At 37.2% G+C, this 22261-nt stretch overlaps 1 protein-coding gene across 10 annotated transcripts in view; it reads right to left on the bottom strand.

Moving 5' to 3' along the window:
* Positions 1 to 22261, bottom strand: part of LOC131681316 (armadillo segment polarity protein) — a 78775-nt gene that overhangs the window by 38914 nt on the left and 17600 nt on the right. For 5 of the 10 annotated variants that reach the window (XR_009303906.1, XR_009303901.1, XR_009303907.1 and 2 more), the window contains exon 1: positions 14948 to 15165. The exons of 3 other annotated variants lie outside the window; for them this stretch is intronic. Coding sequence is in view for 2 of the 7 variants with exons in the window: in XM_058962061.1 (XP_058818044.1) it covers positions 14948 to 15077 (130 nt within the window). In the remaining 5 variants the exon portion in view is untranslated. 2 more of the 10 variants (XM_058962087.1, XM_058962102.1) reach the window with 2 other exon arrangements.

Genomic DNA, 22261 nt, shown 5'->3' with positions numbered 1-22261 from the left:
CAGAAATATACAGAAATCGTATTACTAGTTGCTTTATCTTGTCTTAGGTGTAAACGGGCGAACTCGTTAAAGGTCCAAGATGATAGATAACGGAAATCGATGGTTAGTCATTTTAAATGAAGGCGTAGTTGGTTGAGTGGTAAGCGTGACAGCCACCCATCCCAGTTAGTCTGGGTGCAATCCCAGCCGAGGTCGCTGAGATTTTTCTGAGGTGTAAAATCTTCCTTCGGAAGGGAAGTAAAGCCGTTGCCTAGCAAAAGCAAGTATCGGACTAACGTTCCTTCTGCGATCTACGTTCGGGCCAGGCCGGCGCCGGTTTTGTTCAATAAACACTTTAGGATTACCAGGAGTTGCACATTGAAAGATGTTTCCCTAATCCCAAGCACTACTACTGATTCCCTGTGCAACTTCAGCTAGTCTAGATCGATAACGGAGTAGCAGCTACGGGTGGTCGTACAAGGTCAAGCTCAAGCTCAAGCTCGATGGTTAAAGTCATTTTTAAATCAGAGATGAGGGCAACATGGATACCATTTGAAAGGAGGTTAGGCCATTTTGAAATCCAAGATTGCGGCCTATAGTGACCAAGAAACTGTGAAAACAACTATCAATATGGGTATCATTTAAAATAATCATAAAATACCGTAATTTATGAATTTAGGCCATTTTGAAAACAAAGATGGCGGTTTCGGGTAACCACCACAGTAAAAACCATGATCAATATATATCTATATCTATATCGCTTTTGCAATGATGGTCACTAGATGACGGAAACTGATGATTGAGGACATTTTGCAATCAATCAATCCAATATGGCGCCTTTTGGTTACCTCAAATCAATAAACCCACCTTCGATATGACCTATTTATAGCATTCATATCGAGCAGAACCTTTTCGAATTCTTTCTGAAAAAAAAAGCTTCTCGTAGACTATAGACTGTGCTCGTAATGTGTTCCTATATAACCAGTGTGGAAATGTTTTACCTCTTCACCATGTCATCGGAATTGTACACAGGGAACTATTGGTAGAGGTGCAAATAAATAGCTGAATTACATATTTGATTTTACCAATGAATTTGACAGCTTCGTACAATTATGATAGCATACGGCGGCTATCATATTTCTTTTTCAAATTTTCTTAAATTCGCAGAGTTCAGACGAAAATAATGAATCTACTAATAACAGCTTATTGAAACTGGTTGCAATGAAAAATGTTATTTGGTAGTACGTTCATCTCTATAATATTTTTGTTGCAAATTTGATTCTGATGAATAGGCTGTTATGCTGGCCAAATTTGCTAGAAACATGTAGTATGTGATAAAAATGTTGGATTGATTAGTACCAGATAAATGCGAAATGTGTGTCAATAAAACGGTCATTATTATGTGTATTATAGCAACATATCTAAATATGACAAAGAAATTGGCTGCACTGCCAACCTCGCTAGCTGCATACACTCATCTGTCATCTGGCACAAGAAAGGCATGATAACCAAAAATACGAAGCCAGTTGTCTCTTTTTGTCTTAGGTTTACCCGGATCTCATTTGACTGGTGCTCACTGGGGAAATTGAAAGCTGATCTATTCATTTGAGAGGATCAAACGAAGGAGGTTGAATATGAATTGCGACTCATTTGAAAGCAGCGGTGAGTGAAGTGCCATGAACCCAGCTTCAGATTAACAACAACTGATGCGTTAAATGAATGTGAATGCTACTGCAGACGACTGATTGACTGCGTTCATTCAGTTTCGATTGAATGAAATGAAATTTTACTGCACTGGTTCTAGCTTCGTTGTTATACAAAGAAGAAAAAGCCTTCTGGTTGCAAATTTGCATTGGATAATAACCAACTAAACTGTTTTCAACCAACGATATTTTTCTGGACCCTCGTATGTTTCAATATAGTACAAATCGATTTGTTATAGAAGTATGCTACAAAGTCGACAGATATCTTAAACTGAAATGAAGATCTTTTGAAAATAAATTTTTTGAATGATTATATTTTTTTATTTTTGTCTTCGTGATTAAGAATGCAATTCTTTCGAGGTTTTTTCTTTTGAGGTTTTCAATCCCGCCGAATTGAAAAAAAACGATAGGCAACCCTTCTCGGTTTTCACTGCTACAAAAATATGGAATACAGTATGGTAGGTAGTATTTGGCATTGCACAATCAAATCCAGAAGGGTTTGAAAACTTTTGACCGCAATATTGACATTTAAAGTTTTTAGCCCTAAGCGGGCTTTTTAAAAAAAACTACTACTGGTGACCTAATTGACCGAATCCGGAGCATAAGCATATGACAAAAAAATCTATCTAGCTTTAAATATCTTATGAATGTCAGGAATTTTCTAATTTTCAGAGTGATTCTTAGAACTTCAGACAATATGTATTAAACTCAGGTCAATCCAGCAATATTTAGGAAAATCCAACAAATATCAAATTGATTTTTCTCAAACTCCATAATATCTCTATGCGCTTCAGAGAACGCTAATTTCAGGGTTGGTGGGTCTAGAGAATTTATAGAAACGCAAACGATTTCTATGAATGACAGCGTGTTCACGTACTGAAGTATTAGGCATATTCTACTAAACTCAGAGTAATCAGGTGAACTTCAGAAAAGTTTTTTGGATTTCGTGAAAGTGTTGCGATTTTCCAAAACTATTGGGAAGCTCTGGAAATTTTAATAATAACCTACACACTTAAAAAAAATTATCATGCAAAATGCACATAAAAGGAGCGTCACAATTGAATTTACATCCAAGAACATGTAAAAATGCGCTTAGTTCACAATTCTCCATCTCCATTCAACCGAGTTCTACATCAAAAGAGACACAATATTTTATTTCTCATCTTAAAACATGTAAAATTTCATTATTAGAGAGCAAAGTACGTCGCAATGTTGTTTACGTCAAATGTAATTTTCATTTTTCTAAGTGTTTATGAAATTCTATAAACTTCGAAGATGACTACAAGTTTTACTACATTTAAATAAATTACGAACAACTTTAAGGAAAATTTATGAAACTCATTGCTACGAACTCTAGTGGAGTACTCCAAGGGCACCCTGCAAGATCAGGAGAGTAACGAATACCAGACAAATTTTGCAAGGTTTAGGAACATCAGCTAATCTCATGAAAATCCGTAAACATTAAAGACATTTTGGGAACTTCAAAAATGATATTGGGTCTTAAGAATTTTGTTTTTAATGGATCGATGGCTGATTAACATACATTAATTTTAAAAAATTATGTGAATATGTGAAATTTACCGTGTACTGCGTGATTAAATAAATTCTATGTGTTTGTAACTTTGTATATTGGTTAAGCAGATATGCCGTGAAAAGTTACATCTAAAATTTTCTTTCTTTAACAATGTGAAATATATTTGATTTTTTTTGGGTTTTTTTTTTGACGTTTATAATATTCTGCATTTTTGATTCTGGCAAGAATTCTTAAAGCCATCGGGTTCGCAAAAAGGCAACTCATATTAGTAAGTCATTTGAGACGCCGAGGAATAATTAACTTTTTTTAGGCTTTTTTTATTTCGATTATAGAGGTTTTAACCTTAAGGTCATTCGCCTCTTCGGGTTAGAAAAATCTCATGAAAAATTTCTAACCCTATGTGCGGGGTCGGGACTCGAACCCAGGTGCGCTGCGTACAAGGCAATCGATTTACCAACTACGCTACGCCCACCCCCTTTTTTTAGGTTTCTTATTAGTAGAGCTCCCATGAAATTCATAAAAATTTAAAGTTCTAGGAAGTCTTCAGAGATGTTTTTCGAATTTCAAGTAATTTCTTTGATTTTCAGAAATTTAAGAAAGTTATGGAAATTTATAGAGATTTGATAGTACATGTTATTTTGATGAATGTAGTAGTTGGTGCATAGTTATTCAATGAAATCTCGTGTACTTTTTCAAATAGACGTATCTAACAGTGAGAGACACTTTTCGTTAACTTTCTCTTTCGATTATTATGGCGTCACTATAAAACTTTCCACTTATTTTAGATTGGAAGACGGCGGTTTTGACTGACATATTACACAAAGAGTTAAGGGAAAGATGCAAAAGCGGTCGAATTATTAACAGAAGAGAAAGCAAACAGATAGTCTTTCATTGTTGGACAAGTTGCTTTAAAAGACTTAATGTCCTTTGAAAAACCTTCATTGACAGAGGCTAGAACAAAATTTATCAACTATTGTTTCTTGAAATCTCCATCATCGAAGATGTTTTCATTATGCCTTAATTCGCAACCTGCCGTAACCTATTTTCGTATGCTTATGATCCTCTCAAGTGGAAACTGTTAGGTTGGTACCGGTACAGTATGGCATCGTCGTGCCTTTCATCATCACAAATCTGAACTTGGGAAACCCAATGTACATACTGCGATCTGGGGGATTCAAGATATGAACGTGCGACACCCGTACGCTGTGCGTTAGTATATGGGTTTCCGATATAGCAAGCCCAGTACCACCCACAACAGGGCCATGTAATTTTCATTACGAGTACCTCTCATGTAGCGTCTGATGTCATTCGAAAAGCAAAGTGGCGCAGAAAACATGCAGGATGGATGCAGAAGGGAAGCGAAAAAGATCAAACGGAATCCTAATCATGTTGATGACGACGGTGCCGGCAACACCCTCCCTCCTAGCGCCGTATGTCGAGTTCGTTTTTTTTCTCTCTCTCTCTCTCTCTCTCCTGCGTACGGTATGATTTGTGTTCCGCATTTAAGCTGGAACCTTAAAACTGATGAATGCTATTAGGGATAAAGAGATTTTCATAAGGATTGTGCCCGAGGTTGGGTGAGTGAATGGAGATGTAATTCCTTGCCAGCAGTTGGGTATGTTTTTGGTATTTTTAGCTTTTTTTAGGAAATATGTTAGGACATGTTTTCCGGTAAATGATCGAGTTGAGCTCGTGACGACTCTGTCAATTATTTTTGTTTTATTTGTCGAGTATTTTTGAGTAATGCGGATCGAGATTTAGTTACCAAGATTGAACACGATTTTATACAATGCTACCCTTAATTTATTTTTTTAAATATACTTATCAATCAGAATTATGTGTTATCGATTAACACATCAAAAGATTACAACTTTCCCAGCACTCAAATAAGTCAGTTTTGCCATCTTGATACTATTCGTTGCATTACTGTCCATAATGAAAAAATCAAACAGTTTTTTTTTCTACCTTGACATCTCCTACCATACTCTTCGAAAAGTAAACAAAAATGGACCCTTCACACATATTTGATACGTAGGATGACCATCTTGCTGTGTCCACTCTTGCCGGACCTCAAGTGGGCGCTTCGTTTCGCTTGATTAGAGCCAATTTGCGGTTGCCCTGCAGCAGCTTCTATACTCATCTTGTTTCGACCGGGTCATTTTTTATGTAAGTATCTGTGACACATGAAAATCAACATCCAAGGGATTGAGTTTTCATCTGCCACTGTCAAAGATGTTTTCCGCAGGGAAATCGCTTGTTGATCTTTTTTCTAAGGATTCTTTTGCGGATTAGGAATTTCGCTCTCGGATTAGGATGCGGCGCAGGGCTGAAGGTTCCTTTAGCTGGGTTTATTCTATAATACCAGAAATCGCTTTATGGATTGTTTATATATACCCATATATTTACATTTTTCCTTTGAAGTGTAGCTGTGAGGGTGAAAGCGCAAAGGTAAATATTTGCTGTTTCCAGTCAATTCTCGTCTGCTTTATGGGAAACAATTTCCCTGTTCCCTGGTGCAGACCAGACCGTTCCTCTTTGTGTTCCGCTTGATTGTGGAAGTGTACTACAAGTTTTTCTCGATTATGCTATATTTCTCTTCAAAAAGAAAAATTGGTTGAAAACAAATATTTCTCCAATAAGGAGAAATTTGATTAAAACCGTTTTTATGCGCGAAAACACAAAACGTATAATTAAATTAGTTATGGTATTTGCGATTCGACGTCTCAGAAGAATCCGACAGTAGCTTACAGCCGGATTAAGCTAGCGCCGGATCGACGTTACCTCCAAAAACAGATACAAGTTGTGTTCCTAAGCAAAATTTAGTGAAACGTGATGTCCCGCAGGAAAATAAATTCCGTTGAACTGATGAGAACCAATGAAATCGAAACTTGGTTCGGCTTAGCTAACCAATATAATAGGTACTATGCTATATTTCTCTCCATGGAGAAAAATTTGCATATGTTACTCGCGGTAGCCGGCTGCCCAGAATTTGATATTAAAATTGTAATTTCTGGGATCATAAAATAAAATGATAAAAAGTGTTGACTCTTTATCAGAAAGTATCGACTGAAAATTATGTGTCGCTACTACACACTAATATCGTAAATTTTATGATTTTTTTGTATTTAATAAAGCTATCTAAATTAGTTTCGAATTTCATAATCAAGTTTAGAAGGGTTCAATCGAGTTTTAATAAGTTAAATAGGATGCTTTATGTTATTGTAATCAAAATATAATCAAACTTGTGGATTTATCTGAAGTTAGATCCTGACCAAACCCGTTTTCTAAAAAAATAGAAACCATGAGATGATATTCAAGTGACACTTCGTAGATGCGTATTTTTCAATCCACTGAAAAGCGACATGTTATACACTTTTCGATAATTCGACATGTTGCTGAAAATCATAAGCACTAAGACAATTTGAAGTATGCACAAACCTCAAGAAGGCTCTACCTTCAATTATGACAGTCACAGAAGACCGGCAATCACTTTAACACTTCAGCTCCCAACTAAAACGAGCAGCAATCATTATTAGCATTGTCAAACACCCGTCATTCGTCGGACGGGAAACTAATCATCATTATGCCACTCGTGTTCGGGAAACACCAACAAAATCTTAGGAAATTTCCGCTGAAAAAAATAAAAAAATGCCTAACAAAAGACAACACAACTGAAGACACTCTTCTTCCAAGATTACAACGACGACTAGACTAGCAACTGAGGGATCGTTGACATCAAAACAAAGGCTAACGAAATTTGCCTTGTTATCACAAGGACACGTTTCTGTCCCTACTTCAGCCTTCAGGTGTACCTAATGACGGTTTCCTATGCTTTGGGGAGGAGCGGTTTCGCATACAACTTCCACCAGGGAGGAGAGACGGGGAGAGGATACGTTGCTCATTTCACATTCCAAAATGTCTGGAAAATGGTTTCCAACGGCAACAGAAAAGTTTCATTCTGGCCGTTGGTTGAGAGCGTACATCTAGTTTGGACCATTTCAGGAGCTTATTGAAATGAAATGAAAATCCAGTTCCACCCACCCCGATTGACGGTGGATGGAAACTGTAAAATTGCAAAACATGCCCTTATGAAAAGTTGAAAATTTTCCGAGCGGACGTTCGATGTGCCACGAGCGACGTCAGCGGAGGACGTTTGTGGGGAAAAGGTTGCTTTCAACTGAATGGTACAGCGCAGCAGTGGGATGGGTCCGTTGCGCACCAGAGACTACAGAGTGGAAAAGATCAAAGTGAAAAAGCTGATTCTCATCGAGCCGGTACCGACAGAAAATGTGTCGTGGGTGAAGAAAGCTTCAGCCCGGGAGGCTGATTTCTATGATGGGTTTCCGGCAGGCAGTAGAGGCGGTCTGGAAAATTTTGCGCGAAGTGTACATACACATCCACAGAAAACGATCGATAATGGGTAAATACTGCGCTAACGAGCGGTCTTCGTGGAAAAAAATGGTCACATTTAAAATAGATGACAAAATTTAATTTGGCTGAAAAGCTTTTCCGGCCCAGGGAAAGTGCACTTAAATTCTTAAACTTGCTATTAAGTACTAAATGTGTATAAATTGCGAATCCTTAGAAACATTAGGGAAACTTAAAAGTAGCAAGATTTAGTTTTAGCCTACTAGGGAGTATTGCGATGGTGCTCCGGGCATATTACGGGACTGTTATCTACCAATTCTACATTTTGGTAAAATACTGGAAATATTGAATTTTTCGTAAATTAGGGATTCTCTCTTAAGGGGTTTATGAGGCGCTGCACCACAGTGGTTATTACAAAGGTTCATTTTTCGTCTTAAGTTCATGCTCAACTTTGTCCTAATTTGGGAATAATTGAAGATATCCGGTATTTTCCAACCGACTATGTTGATTGAAATGTCGTTGGACAGGGTATTGAATTTTTTTTATTTCGATTATAGAGGTTTTAACCTTAAGATTATTCGCCTCTTCGGGTTAGAAAAATCTCTTATGAAAATGTTTTAACCCTATGTGCGGGGTCAGGACTCGAACCCAGGTGCGCTGCGTACAAGGCAATCGATACACCAACTACGCTACGCCCACCCCTACCGTATTGAATGTTCTTTCTATATATCTTTTGAAGAGGCACGTTCCTTAGGAAAAACACTTACATATTTTGCATGAAAAAATAAAAAAAAAAGCGATTTTCATATTTTTGCTCCTAAACTGCAAAATATTTCTCACAAAAACTGCAAAACACAGCATACATATGGAAATGCCTATTTTTTTCTTTCCAAAATTGTCAAAAAGTTGGAAAAAGGTTGAAAAACGATAATAGCTAATTTTTTGTGCTTAAGGTCCCAGAAAATGTTTTTTTTGCTATAAATCAAGATTTTAAGGGTGTACAACAGTTTGCAAACATTGTTCTGTGTTGGATTTGATGATACCTAAAACCTATACTAGCCAACTGGAAAAGTTCAAAATCTCTGTAGCACTGTGTTACGTAACTAACAGTTAGACGAATAGAAGTTATTGTTATTAATCTGTTTTCATTTCGCTGCATCAGTGTTGCCAAGGACATTTTTAGTAAACGATGATTTTTTTTAATTATCTTCGTTGCCCCACATTATTTTTGGAAACAGAAAGAAGCCTATCAATTTAGATATTTTTCGGCTATCTTTTTATGTAATTTTAAATATTCTAGGAGAACGGTATTGAGTATCGGAAGTTAAAACTTGAGCAGCTTCTAGCACTGCGACTAAAGCCGTATCTTGATCAAAACAGTTTTTTCATGTTTGTTGATCTGAACAGCCTTAAGGAAAAATAGTTTGAAACACATTAAAGGATTAAACTAATATTGCATTCTTCACTCAATAAGTATTTTTAGAATTTGAAAATGTAATCACGATCACGAGATACAGCGATTTGGTTAAAAAACCCCAATTTCTGGTATAAAATCGCCACCAATATAAATCAACGTTTAAGTTTAATATGTAGAGTGCGCACTTAATTTATTGTGAATGAATTTATAGACATAAATAGTCCATCCTTAGATATGATGAATTTGGCAGGGTGAGTAATTCGGCTATAACAAAATGGGCATACCTTCCCATACCTATGACACTATCAACGAACAAAAAATATTAAGTTCTTCTGAAGTAACTTACACCTTTTTTGAAGTCTCAAGAAGGTCACTCATCTGGTCTGATTTGTGGAAAAGTTCTGTGCGTTACAAGATACTGATATTGATGAAAAAGTACAAAATACTAAAATTAACGAACTCTAAAATCTGCAAATAAATTAAAAATTAACAACACCACGAATAACGGCGTAAAGTGAAAACTGTAAGAAAATCGTGGACAACATTAACAGAAAAATTTCACGAATCTTGAATTTCAGGAAGCAATAAACCAATAAAAACTTGAATTCATCGATTCAGGAGTTCGTTAATGCATATGATATCAAAAAATCTTAAACTCAAAGAAATTCCAGGCACCACTCTGACACAAAATCAGTGCTCCAGAAAATCTAAGATCCGAGAATTCTATGAATAGGTTTTGCATTTCAAGGGTTGAGCTATAAGTCTAAGGAGATAAAATTTGGTGGAAAACAATTTTTCTCTACGAAGGAGAATATTCGGATACAGCACACCTATAACTAAATTAGATGTCGAATTTACGTTTCGACTTCTTATCCATCAAGGAAACTTCCATGTTGGAAAGTTACTTAACCCCGGCTTCGTAGCTTACAACAAAATGGCACGACAAATTCACGTGATGCAAATTCATCGACATGTAAACACACTCTTGCATGTAAACTCACGCATATGTTCTATCCAACCTCGCAACTCGTGATACGACTTTCAATAACATAAATAGGAAATACGTATATGCCTCGACATATTCACCGCATCATGAATCTGAACCTTCTGATGATTTTAAAAGAGTGGAATCATACTGTGGCAGAAATGGGTTTCCACTAATATTCGGTAGTGATGTAAATGTCCATCACATAATTTGGGGCAGCTCAGATATCAATTTGAGAGGCATCGAATTGATGGACTATTTAAGCAGCACAAATTTGGCGGGAAATAACTAAAATGGGGGTGGGCGTAGCGTAGTTGGTAAATCGATTGCCTTGTACGCAGCGCACCTGGGTTCGAGTCCCGACCCCGCACATAGGGTTAGAAATTTTTCTTAAGAGATTTTTCTAATCCGAAGAGGCGAATGACCTTAAGGTTAAAACCTCTATAATTGAAATAAAAAAAAACTGTAAAATCTATACCCAAAGGTGACCACGTCACTTATGAGGAGACAAAGAGCTTTAGACCGATCAATCTGACTTCCTTCTTTCGCAAAACAGTGGAACGTTTGATCGACCAATACATTCGGTATGTTAGCTTGGGCTAGCACCCGCTGCATGCATATCAGCGGGGAAGTCCACTACTACCCTGTTAAACAATGTTGTCTCCAACATTGAAAAAAAAATTTCACAAACGCAATCAAGCTTGGGAGGTATTCTTGATATTGACGGAGCATTTAACAATGTGTTTTTGAAGCCATTCTGTAAGCCGCACAAGGTCATGGAGTATCTTAATATATCACACACTGGATACACGCAATGCTTGGCAACCGTCATCGTTAAGACAAGTAGAGATAAATAAACTAAGTGTCTGCGGATGTCCTCAAGGTAGTGTGCTGTCACCACTTCTGTGGAACCTGAGCCGATGATTTGTTGGGGAAACCTAATGAGCTTGGGTTTCCGACATATCGTTTCGCCGACGATTATCATATAATGATTACCGGCACTAACACATTTTTTGATATGATGGTACAAGCCTTATATGTTGTTGAGCAAAGGTGTCTTCATGTTGCATTAAAGAACATCAATGGTGTTTTTCGCGCAACAAGATTACAACCGGAGCTCGTCCGTTGCAGTTCTTTGACTCTGAAATTATTGTCACTGATCAAGTTAAGTACGTTGCGGTAATTCTTAAAAATTTATTGGACAGCTCACATTGATTTCAGAATCAAGAAAGCTTGCATGGCCTTCGGCCAATGAAGACGGGCTCTCGGCAAATCTTGGGGACTCGAACCCAAGTAAATTCATTGGATCTACACAATAATTGTTAGATCCATATTGGCATACGGATGCCTTGTGTGGTGGCAAAAGGGAAAAGTCACGATAATCCAATCAAGGTTAAACCATCTTCAGAGGATGGTCTTGATGGCGAACTAGTGCTGGGCACTCTTGAACATAAAACCACTATATGTGTCCCTGAAACAAGAAGCACTTTCTTGTGCATTCCGTCTAAAGGTTACTGGATTCTGGGATAGTAACCCAATACATCGTGCCACTAGCCACATAGGACTGTGGCCCCAGATGGTTACTTGGGATGAGTATACACTTGCTTCCAGTGGCCTTACACTCACACGTAGTTTTCCTTTTAAAAGTTTTAATGCGAGAATTTCTCCTCGCGAGGAATGGTTGTCTGGCTGGATGGTGCGACAACTTGAAGAATATGTAGTTTGTTATACTGGCAGTTCTATGCTGGAGGGCCGAGCCAGTGCTGGAGTCTATTGTCGTGAAATAAGGTTAAACCAGTCTCATTCGCTTGGTAGATACTGTATCGTATTCCATGCAGAAATTTTGGTGATTCTGTGTGATGTACAATCGGTACTCCAACTGGGAATTTGAGGAAGGAATCCATTTTTGCTCTGACAGTTAGGCTGCCCTGAAAGCAAATAGTTTGACAGATTAGTAATCGCATGTCGAACTCAAGTCGAAGATCCTAGCATTTCAAATGCTATCTACCTTCTCTGGGTACCCGGTTATTCCGGTATTACTGGAAATGAATGAGCAGACGAATTGGCTAGAGCGGGCGCTGTGACTAAACCAGTTTTACTACTTTCGATAAGTTGAATAATGCACAAGATTTACTCTTGGGCTGCATCCGAACATGCCAATCATTGGCGCAGCTTGCAAACTAGCGTTCAAACAAAAACTTTTCAGTATTCTAGTCAGGGCACTGACTGGACATTGCAAACGCAATTATCACATGAATATTATTCAGCGTGCTGAGTATTATTCGTGTGATCTTTGTGAATCCGATTACGGAACGTCATATCATTTGATATGTAACTGTGTTGCAGTAATGCAGCTGCGAATCCGGATTTCAGGTCTACCATACATCGAACAAGCCTATGTACAGAGAGCTAAAGCTCAAGGATATGCTATTGTTCCTAACCCAGTGTGGTAAAGAGCTATAGTTTAAGCAGTATTTGAATGAGAATACCTTTTCGGGATGTTGTCGTTCTGAGATCTCAATATCCCCTCGGAGATGTTGATATATCCGCTCATCGAGAAGTGTTTTTTATTCCCATTGGACAATGTCTATGTTCATTGTGTCGTTGTTCCACGTAAAATTTCTTCGCTGGTTAAACTCGCACCTGGTAGGTCGCGAAATGTTAATGAAAATAGGAGACACTGTCTTCGGAGCATTCACCACACCGTCAGCTGTGTCTCAAAGAAGCCACATTGAACCTCTCTTTTTTCTGACCTACACTAATTTCGTTAATCTCCCCTTGAAGTGCTTAAAACTACGCGGATGACTTCAATAGCAACTTGATATTTTCACTAATTGGTGTCAACTAATCAAAATGACGCTTGACTCGTAAAAGGATCCCTTTGACGATTCGCTGAATGAAATCAGTTTGAAACGAGAAACCTGCATGAAAGATCCTGCACGGTTAAATAAAACAACCTGCAGAAAAGTTCTTTTAACTTACTTTTGAGTTGTGCGTCGCTTTCGCACTTATTAGTGTTGTCAAAAACAAAACGAGAGGTTCGACTCAGTCGAGGTCTTCCGTGGAGGAAGGTACTTTTGAGTTGTTTGGGGTGAACTCAAAATTAGGTAAATTCAACTTAAATTTGAGTATAAAAAACCTATCAATGAGTTGTAATTTTTGCCGTGGTTAAATGGAAACTACCTTCAACACGGTTTACCTAATTTTAAGTTCCCCCACGATACCACGAGATTGAGCCAAAGGAACTCAATTTTAGGTAGTTTTTTGTTTCCGTGTGGTGTTCGATTCTTGCTTGAGTATTCATAACGGGGTGCAGCGTGCTGAGATAGTGCAACGGAAATTCGTTCGCTTTGCTCTTCGCGTTACACGTTCTTTGATTGTAACCCTTAAGCGTCTACACAGTGATATTTTTGAAACTTTACTAGCAATTTTATGTATATATTGTTAAACTTATTATTATTTTAATGTAGTTTAGATTGTTTTTTAAGTGTGTCATTTGTGCAGTTGTAAGAAATAAGATTTGTTCGCGACAAAATCTGGATACCTAAAACACATAAATCTCTTGAAATATTGCATCAAGAATAAAATATTTTCCTCAGATATGGACGTAAGTCTGTTCTGCCCAAAATTCTATTTAAAAGATTTAAAAAATAATTCGACGATATGTAAAAAGCTTTTTAAAAATAGCGTCGAAAGAAGTGCACTCCAAACAAAAACGAGGGATATCCAATTTAGGAGACACTGCCTTTGAAGCATTCAGTACACCCTCAAGGAAGCCACATTGAGCCTCTGTTATTGCTAACCTACTCCAACGACATTAATTTCTCTTTGAAGTGTCTAAAAATACGCGGATGACTTCAATAGCAGCTTGATATTTTTATGACAAAGTTGTTATACTTTTTAATTTTTCTTGTTTTTCCTAATTTTATTTGTCATTAAGCGATTCTTTTATAACTAATTTCAAAAAACGAAAAATAGCGCCCAAGGAGACCTTGCCTACGATGAAATATACTTAATCACATGGACGGTCCCGGTGAATCTGTCACAGTACTTCAGGATGATCGTCGACTTCAGCACAACACAACTTTTCTTCTGCTGTTGTGCGTACTTATTTTTAAAGACAACGTTATGTTTAAAACATGAAAAAGTACACATGGACATTTGCCGTATACCACCCTCCCTTCCCAAAAAGAAACGTAGCGGTTTTTTTGCCCTTTCCCTCCGCCAAATTGTTTACGTGGTATATGGACGACCTCTAACTACAGGTGCTAGAGAGCAGATTTTTACGGTAAATAATTAAATTTAAATTTTCTATCGAGGTTTGAGACTTGTGTAAATCACTCACAAGATTTCTTTTGACATATTTATTTCTCCATACAGAATCTACTTAGAACGCATTCAATGTAATTTTTGATGAGTATGACTATACTTCAACAAAAAATATAAAAACTATATGTAAAAACGAAAATAAAGCACCACGTTAATACTTAAGAAATATGGAGGTTCTGAGTAGATTTATGACAGCAAATTATTTTAACATAAGTTTAGAATCAGTCAAAATATGAGCTTGACAGAACAGTTGGTAGTAATAATGATGAATCGATTGGTCTGGTGGTTGTGATTCTGATTCTTTTAATATCCAAATAATTTCTTTTATCTTGGCTTGGGAACCCAGTGAGTTCCAAATTAAAACTTTCGAAATGATTTTTCCTTATTTTTTTTCTATCTAACAAACTAGGAAATATCTTTGCTAGAGTAAAATTTGATTGAATACAGTAATATCAATTTACTTTCATAACTCTGCATGAAAATATCGACAAAATATGATCTGGGAACTCAACATTCGAACCGCTAACAATTTGATACACTCTAGAGCGTACTTACAATGTATCAATTATCCTGCAAACTAGAACTACTATTCAAGGCGACACTCGGTGTGTACTGAAAACAAACTATCTTACTTTCACCTAGATACTGTATAAACTCCATTTCGTTCCTGGTCTGTCCATGGCACGAATCTGGTGAAACGATTTGTGTTTCGTAGGTAGGACTATCGGAGTATATCCATAACCACATTAAATGCTCGTGCATCGGCAAATACCACAGAATCCGGGAACATGTCAAACCCGTACGGGGAGAATTGGTTTCGTTTCATTTCATTCATAAGCACTTCGTCTACACTTACACAGCATATTTGCTTTTAGGTGAGTATATTCACAGATAAGGTGCACTATTATATAAAAACTTTTCACTATCGGTTATCTAGAATCCAATTGCTGACAAAACTTCTGAATTTGTTGATGTTACTATGTCAAATAAATATACTCTTCACTGTAACACAACCGGTGGCTGAAAACGTGACAACTTTTTTTTCCGCCAAATGAAACACGATCCACGTCCTGCGCTTATCGAGCGATAAAAGTTCAATAAACAATTCCTCCCCGGCGCTGATTTAATTTATACGACGCACGTATGGTGCCCAGAAAGGCTGGCAGGCTGGCTGGCTCGGTAGCTAAGCGATTGGACCCTGATTCTTTGCTATCTCTTTCTGACATGCTTGTAGTGCTGGTCCGATCTGGATCCACCCCCAACCACCGGGAAGAACGGACGGAAGGGAGGCTTTTGTGTTGGAAAGCATGAAGAAATCAGCAGCTGCGGCGGTGTAGAGAGAGAGAGTACCAGTACACCAGTGCCAGTGCAAAAATGTAAAAGAAATCCTTTACCTTGTCCATCAACCCACGCGCGCGGGACTGTCGTCGTCACCAACACGTTTACACGCGCGAATGTGTCGGGGAGGGGTAGAAATCCGCTAAAGAAAGGACTAACTCGGTGCAGTGCTTCCGGAACAATTTGTCTGTGGAGAATTTGTACGGGGCCTTACGTTGAGTCGACTATAGTACAGTTATGAAATTTTAATTTGATGAATTTGTCTTTCCTCATTTTTGGATTGTTTGGTGCTTCGTGATGCGATTACCGGAAAGTGTCACCGAAACGCAAATGGAGTCGAAATTCCTTTTTTATAAGACAAGAATAATTCTCCAATACAAACTGTCAATATTAAATTTGATTTTTCAAATGCATTTGATTATGAGTTCCAACAAATTTAGTGGCCGTAACAATTGAGGTTTTGGTCTAGTGGTTCCGGCTAAGGCGGTAAGTCAGTCGTCGTGAATTCAGGCTCTGACCAGGAAGAACTTCGATGGCGATAAGTTCCAAGTACGTATTATGATGGCGTCTGTAATATTTAGAACGAGTTTAATAGTTTTAAAAGTAAATACTTGTCGGTTTGGTAGTATGCTGTTAAAAAAAAACAGATTCCAAAACAGGCATCCCGTTGCCCTTTTGCAAACATTTTAAAGTATTTTTATTCCTCATGAACTAGAGTGACCGACGACACTTACTCCCTCTTAAGAAGCGCCCAAAAGATCCGAAATACTAAATTTCAAATAATTTTAATCACTTTGGTAAATGCCCCTTTCCATTGAAAACACAACACATAACACAACCATTTAGATCGGCTTCGACTACTTTTTCCATGTAAGCAAAGCTAGTAAAATTTTAATGTGCATTGGTAGGCACATATTGAACAGTTTCTAACAGTTTTAGCAAAGCGAGTGCAAAACACGTATATTGTGTTCCTTGACAATAACAATTCAAAGAAACACATTCATAACAATCTTGTATCAAACTTCAAATTATGTATGGAAAATGATATTTTTTGTAAACCCTCAAGAGTAACGCTGTGCGCCGACATAATTAGATTCTGGCGGAAGCTACGTCGATATTAGGCTCGCTGTTAATTTTCAGCGTAAAACGAATAGGGACTCAGGAGTTATAAATTTTCAATTACACAGACGCATTATGGTCATTTGTTGTGAGTGAAAGAGGCAGGAACCTTCAACGGCGGTTGAAGGAGAAAAAAAAAGTCACGATGCGTGAAGGAGAATGCCCATCCTACAGAAAATAGGTTGTTGAATGAATTACCCTATATTTAATTCGATGGCTGGTAGATGATATCAATTTACATCAAAGCAAGAATGTCGAGAGTAAATGCAAGCAATCCACTCGACTTTCACCGACATTCTCGCTTTGATATGGGATCAAAATAGCTTTTCACCTCTGCTATCTATTGAATTCGCAGAAGTTCGTGCAGATAAAAAATTGATTCTAATCAGTAATCACATTCCAGATTTCCAAATTTGTCGCCAAAAAGTGAGTGCTTCTATTTTTAAAACCATCGCACCCGCTTAAGTGCCTTCTTTGTTCTTACTGACCGTCTACCACCATAATTGGGTATTTTTTAACTTTTCCAGTATCTTAGAACCTACTTTTGCGTTTCCGTGATTGCTGAAAAATCAATACAAATGCAACCGCTAATTAGTTTCAACAATCAGCTGTCGAAACAACATACTCAAAAGTGAATTGTTTTTATTTTCCCATATCCTCCTGAAAAAATTGAGAGTAAAAATAGTAACACTCATTCTGAGACATTCTGAAGATCTAAAGACGAATAATCTTACGATTCAAAACTCACAAGATGGAAGAAAGAATTAACCATTCAAAGATCAAACTATATAAAGATGCAAATATACAAAAAACATCGAATCGTTCTAAAATTCAACGGCTCGAAAATCGGAAAGTGAAAAGATCCAAGGATAGGTACGTGACATACTTTTCAAGTTAGGGTAGTATGAGAGAAATGTTGTGAAATAAAAAGAGATAGCAATGATGTGTCAAAGAATTAATTATGAATGGTTTTGCCTTTCTCATGTAGAAAGGTCATGCAATCGGTCGGGATTTCGACTTTTTTTTTGTTTAGAAATTCACGAAAAAACATTCCCATTAATTGAAAGATAAGAGAACATTATTCCGAAGGAATTTTTTTCTGCCTTTTAATGGATAAGAAATAATGAAAATATAAGAAATCCTTTTTGAATTAATGTCATATCAAGTGCCAGTTTTTCAAATGCGTACTAGTTTAGATACATCGTGCAACTTGGCCTCAAGATGGTGCTAGTTACTGACAAGATGAATCGAAATACAAAAATAAAACTTAGTTTATATTGGGTCTTGTTGCGCATTGGTTTAAGCCAATTTTTCCCCTTTTGGGAATAAATATTGCATTGTGTCTGGCGTTCGATTCCCTAGTCAAAACACAAGAGTTCGTTTTCGTTGTGTCGACCCGAGCTTTTGTCTTTGTTTCATGGGACAAGTTAGTTGCTTTAGGCATTCACATGACAGCCGAGTGACTGTTTAGATTATGGTTTCTACTAGTGGTAATTTGGGCTTGTTTTTGAGGCTCGAAGGACTCGATTCACACTCACATAAACGAGACGCGAGACGGGACACAACACTTATTGTCCTTACTAACTATAAAAAGGATTACAAATTTTACCTTTTTCTCGATCGGTTTCATTGTTGCCCATCTACAGGACGATGTCCGACACGGCTCTGTCTTCCACCAAAATCTAGAGACCGCATATACTACTGCGCACTCCACCAATGTCACGGGAGGAGGAAAAATGTTACTAGAGTAGAGTGGGGTCAAGTAGGTCAGTTTTTTTTAAATTTTCGCATTGATTTTGACAAACAAGCACTCGTTAGAAAGGTTATATATCTGACAACGTTTAGGCAATAATGTTTTATGCCTGGCTAAATAATTTTCAAGCTAAATTTAATAAGGCGTTGGCACTTTTTCGATGTTTTTAAAATCCGGGGGTATGATAGGTCACTATGTTCTAGGTTAAATAAAACAATGTACACGCCTAGAAAATCAGCGATTCAACTTTTATTTGAAGAGTATGAATGCTGCAGATTATTTAAAAATTAATAACACAACTAATAAATGCAATACATTGACGTCATTCAGGTAAGTAAATGAGGAGGTGGCAAATTATGTGAAAATCATGAAACCGCTGAACGAAATGTCGAAAAAACACGTTTAATCAGCAGTTGTGTCTAGCTTTTTACTTGCGAATGACTTCTTCGGTGTCCTCGTCGTCGCCAGAGTGTGGAATTGAAGTTGTGTATTCCGGCTCACATGGTTGCTTAGCCGTGCGACGATAACGTTTGCATTTCGGAGCATTTTATTGGATTGCTTTTCCTTCTCTCTTTCGATCATATTTTTTTATTATCTAATTCAATAACACCTTAAATTATTGTATTTTAACTCACACGAAATATCTGACGAACATTTTCCTTTCACAAGAGCTCGTAATGTTTCGAACAGAACCTTGAATTATTTAAATGCTGATCGAATACCGGCACCACCTTGCACAGATGCAATTGCGTTCTTTATGTCCTGCTTTCGCACGAAATTATGCACAATTTTCCTGTCAAAATAATTCAAATTTACATTGTAGTAGTGACCAGATATTGTAAATCTCTCTGACTCACGCGAGAAAAAGCTTATCTGATGTCCAACATTTCCGAGATAAGATGAGGCGCAAAATTCTCCGTCTCCACAAATAGCGTGAGAATAATTTTCCGGATACAATCTATTTGATTTTTTCCTTCTCACCGGAGAAGGTGATAATATTTTAATTTCGTGGAAATCAATAAAGGCGTCAAAATATACACTTAATTGAAGCGGCAACGAAGTACGATAGACTTGTTTTTTTCTTGTTTTGGAATAGCGACAGCAAGGCAGAAAGCGCAAAAAGGATACCGTGATCTCGGACGGTTTTATTTATCCGGAGAAATAACACGTTGTATTTATCCGTAGAAGTTGTGTGAGTGGCAATAACTTTTCGTGTGAAAATGTGAGTTTTTATTGTCGCAATAGCAAATTATCCGGACGCATTCACTCATATGAGCGATAAATGCAATGCCTGGTAGTGACTATAGTGCCCCCAAATGGCTGAAATTTCGACATGGTAAATAGGCAGAAAATGTCTAAAAATATACTGACTTAAAAAAAATGTTTATTTTTTCAAATGTTTTTCACAGAATGAGAACTAGCAAACGGAAAAGAGCAAAATCGCTTCGAAAAAAATAATCGAAGGTAGTAAGCAAACTGAAGCTATAACTGAAAATCTATCGATTTAATTAGTTTTATTAGTTGACAGATTATTAAATAGTTTTGAGTGGCCTAAAATAAGCATTAACTGTACCGAAAGTTTTACTTTGTATGACGGTTACACTAATTATTCGAGGGTAGTAAGCAAACTGAAGCTAGTACTGAAAATCGTTCGATTTTATTAGTGAAATGATTACGAAACAATTTTGAGCGGACTAAAATAAGCATAAACTATACCGAAAATTTTACTTTTTTTGATGGATACACTAGCAATGCGTCTTTTAATGCCATTTCCTGTCAGCAAAAACGACAGAAGTTGCCTCGTACCACGGTTGGCATTACCCAACAGAAATGAAGAACGTGTCTCATGAAAATATTAAAATTTCATTCATGCCTCGGAAGAAGCTCAGCGATGTTGGAACTGCAACCCCCGGGAACCGATGTACGCAGGATAGTAGAACAACGTACACAATTGGCAGCAACAATGGAATATGAATCGACAAGTATTTCTTAGAAAAATAAAAGGTGACATCGGAAAATGGATTGACCGCAAGGAGCAGCAGATACTTACCTGTCTTAGAATTGGACACACTCGGATAACACTCCCAGACTTCATATCGAATGCACCTAAACCAACATGTAAGATCTGCCAAGTGCCTTTAACAGTGGAACATCTGCTGATTAATTATCCACAACTAGAAACTGCAAGGGCAAACTTGGATCTTCACTCCAATATACGAGACATTCTTCAAAACGACCCGGTCGACGAAACAAAAATTATTGCTTTTTTTAAAAGAAACCTATCTCTACTCAAAAATCTAACTTACCTAATTTAAAATGTAAAAATTTCTTCAAATTAGACCCAAAGAGGTGAACCAGCTCAAAGCTGAAAGCCTCTAAAATAAAAACACAAAAAAAAATTTCATTCGCGAACAAGACGTTAAACCAATATTCGTTTCTTGCTCAATTCAATCTTATAACTTCATTCTGATTCGTAGAAAAGGTATTCTATGATGACGTATCTCTTCGAACTGCAATTGCGAGACGTTGTTATGCGGTTGAAATTGATACTGAATTGGTGTTTCCCGTAATTATCGAGTTGAGCTGTTTAAGAATTTCCTTATTCAGGATGCAGAGTGACCTTACCTCCCGACCTGACGCTACGATGACTGTTCGTTTCTATACGCGTAACTCTACTTTTCGACCTAATTTTCAACAATCGAAACATAACACATGTAATGTCTACTAAATTCCAAATAAAATAACAATAACAAAAATAAGGAAATACTCTACTAAGATCTAGATAAACGCTTAATAGGCATTACACGTTAGTTTAGATTAGTCCAAAACTGGATTTCCGAGAAAATTGTGTTAAATAAAAAGTTCAAGTGAAGCTTGAAGTTACTTTCAAACAAGAATAATAACGGGGACAATACCAGCATGATAACACAACTATAGTCTTGTAACTTGACGTCTCGTAATTCATATGAATTGAGTTAAATTTAGCATGAAAAGATAAATCTTTAAATGGAAAACACCAGCGATAGCTCTTATTCCAAAAACTAGAAGTGCACAGCGCGTGGAAAACTTGCATAGTGCATATTGCATTGGCTTGCTAAGCTAAATCAAGTTTCGATTTCATTAGTTTTCATCAAGTTGTGTCTCCGTTTTTTTTTTTGAGTCAATCCGGCGCTAGAATTTTTCTGTCACTAAGTTAGTATCGGGTTCTGATGAGACGCAGTCGTAACATAAATTCCATAATTAACTCGGACCAGTTTCCATTATCTACTGCGTGGTGAAAGCTTTAGAGAAATTAGAACATGAAAAAATGTATGCTGTAGCTAGATCTGTCATCTCTGATTTCCAGCATTGCTCAAAAAACGATCGACTCTTTCAAACTTATTGGTTTACACCTGTGTATTGTACCCCGAAGAACGACGCCAAGTAGACGAGGTATACTTGGATTTTTCAATAAAGTTCCGCTTAATGTTACCATTAATAAGACTGAAGTCCTAACTAGACAATAGATCCGCTCATGTTATTTTTTTGTAACCTAACCTCGACTGATTTCGAATTACCGACTGGCGTCCCGCAAGGCAGTCATCTCGGGTCGCTTATATTCATCTTATTCACAAACAACCTCTGCGAGCGAATCTATGATAATCTTTAGAGAAATAAAATTTGCTCTAGGCTGCAAGTATTTCAAAGAGTGAACTAAATATTAGATTTTTTTGCAGAATTTTTCGTAGGTCAAATT

The sequence above is a fragment of the Topomyia yanbarensis genome, chromosome 1, assembly GCF_030247195.1.
Source record: "Topomyia yanbarensis strain Yona2022 chromosome 1, ASM3024719v1, whole genome shotgun sequence".
NCBI classification, from domain to species: Eukaryota; Metazoa; Arthropoda; class Insecta; order Diptera; family Culicidae; genus Topomyia; species Topomyia yanbarensis.
The sequence above is the reverse complement of the archived record's forward strand: the minus strand, read 5'-3'. Positions and strand labels throughout refer to the sequence as shown.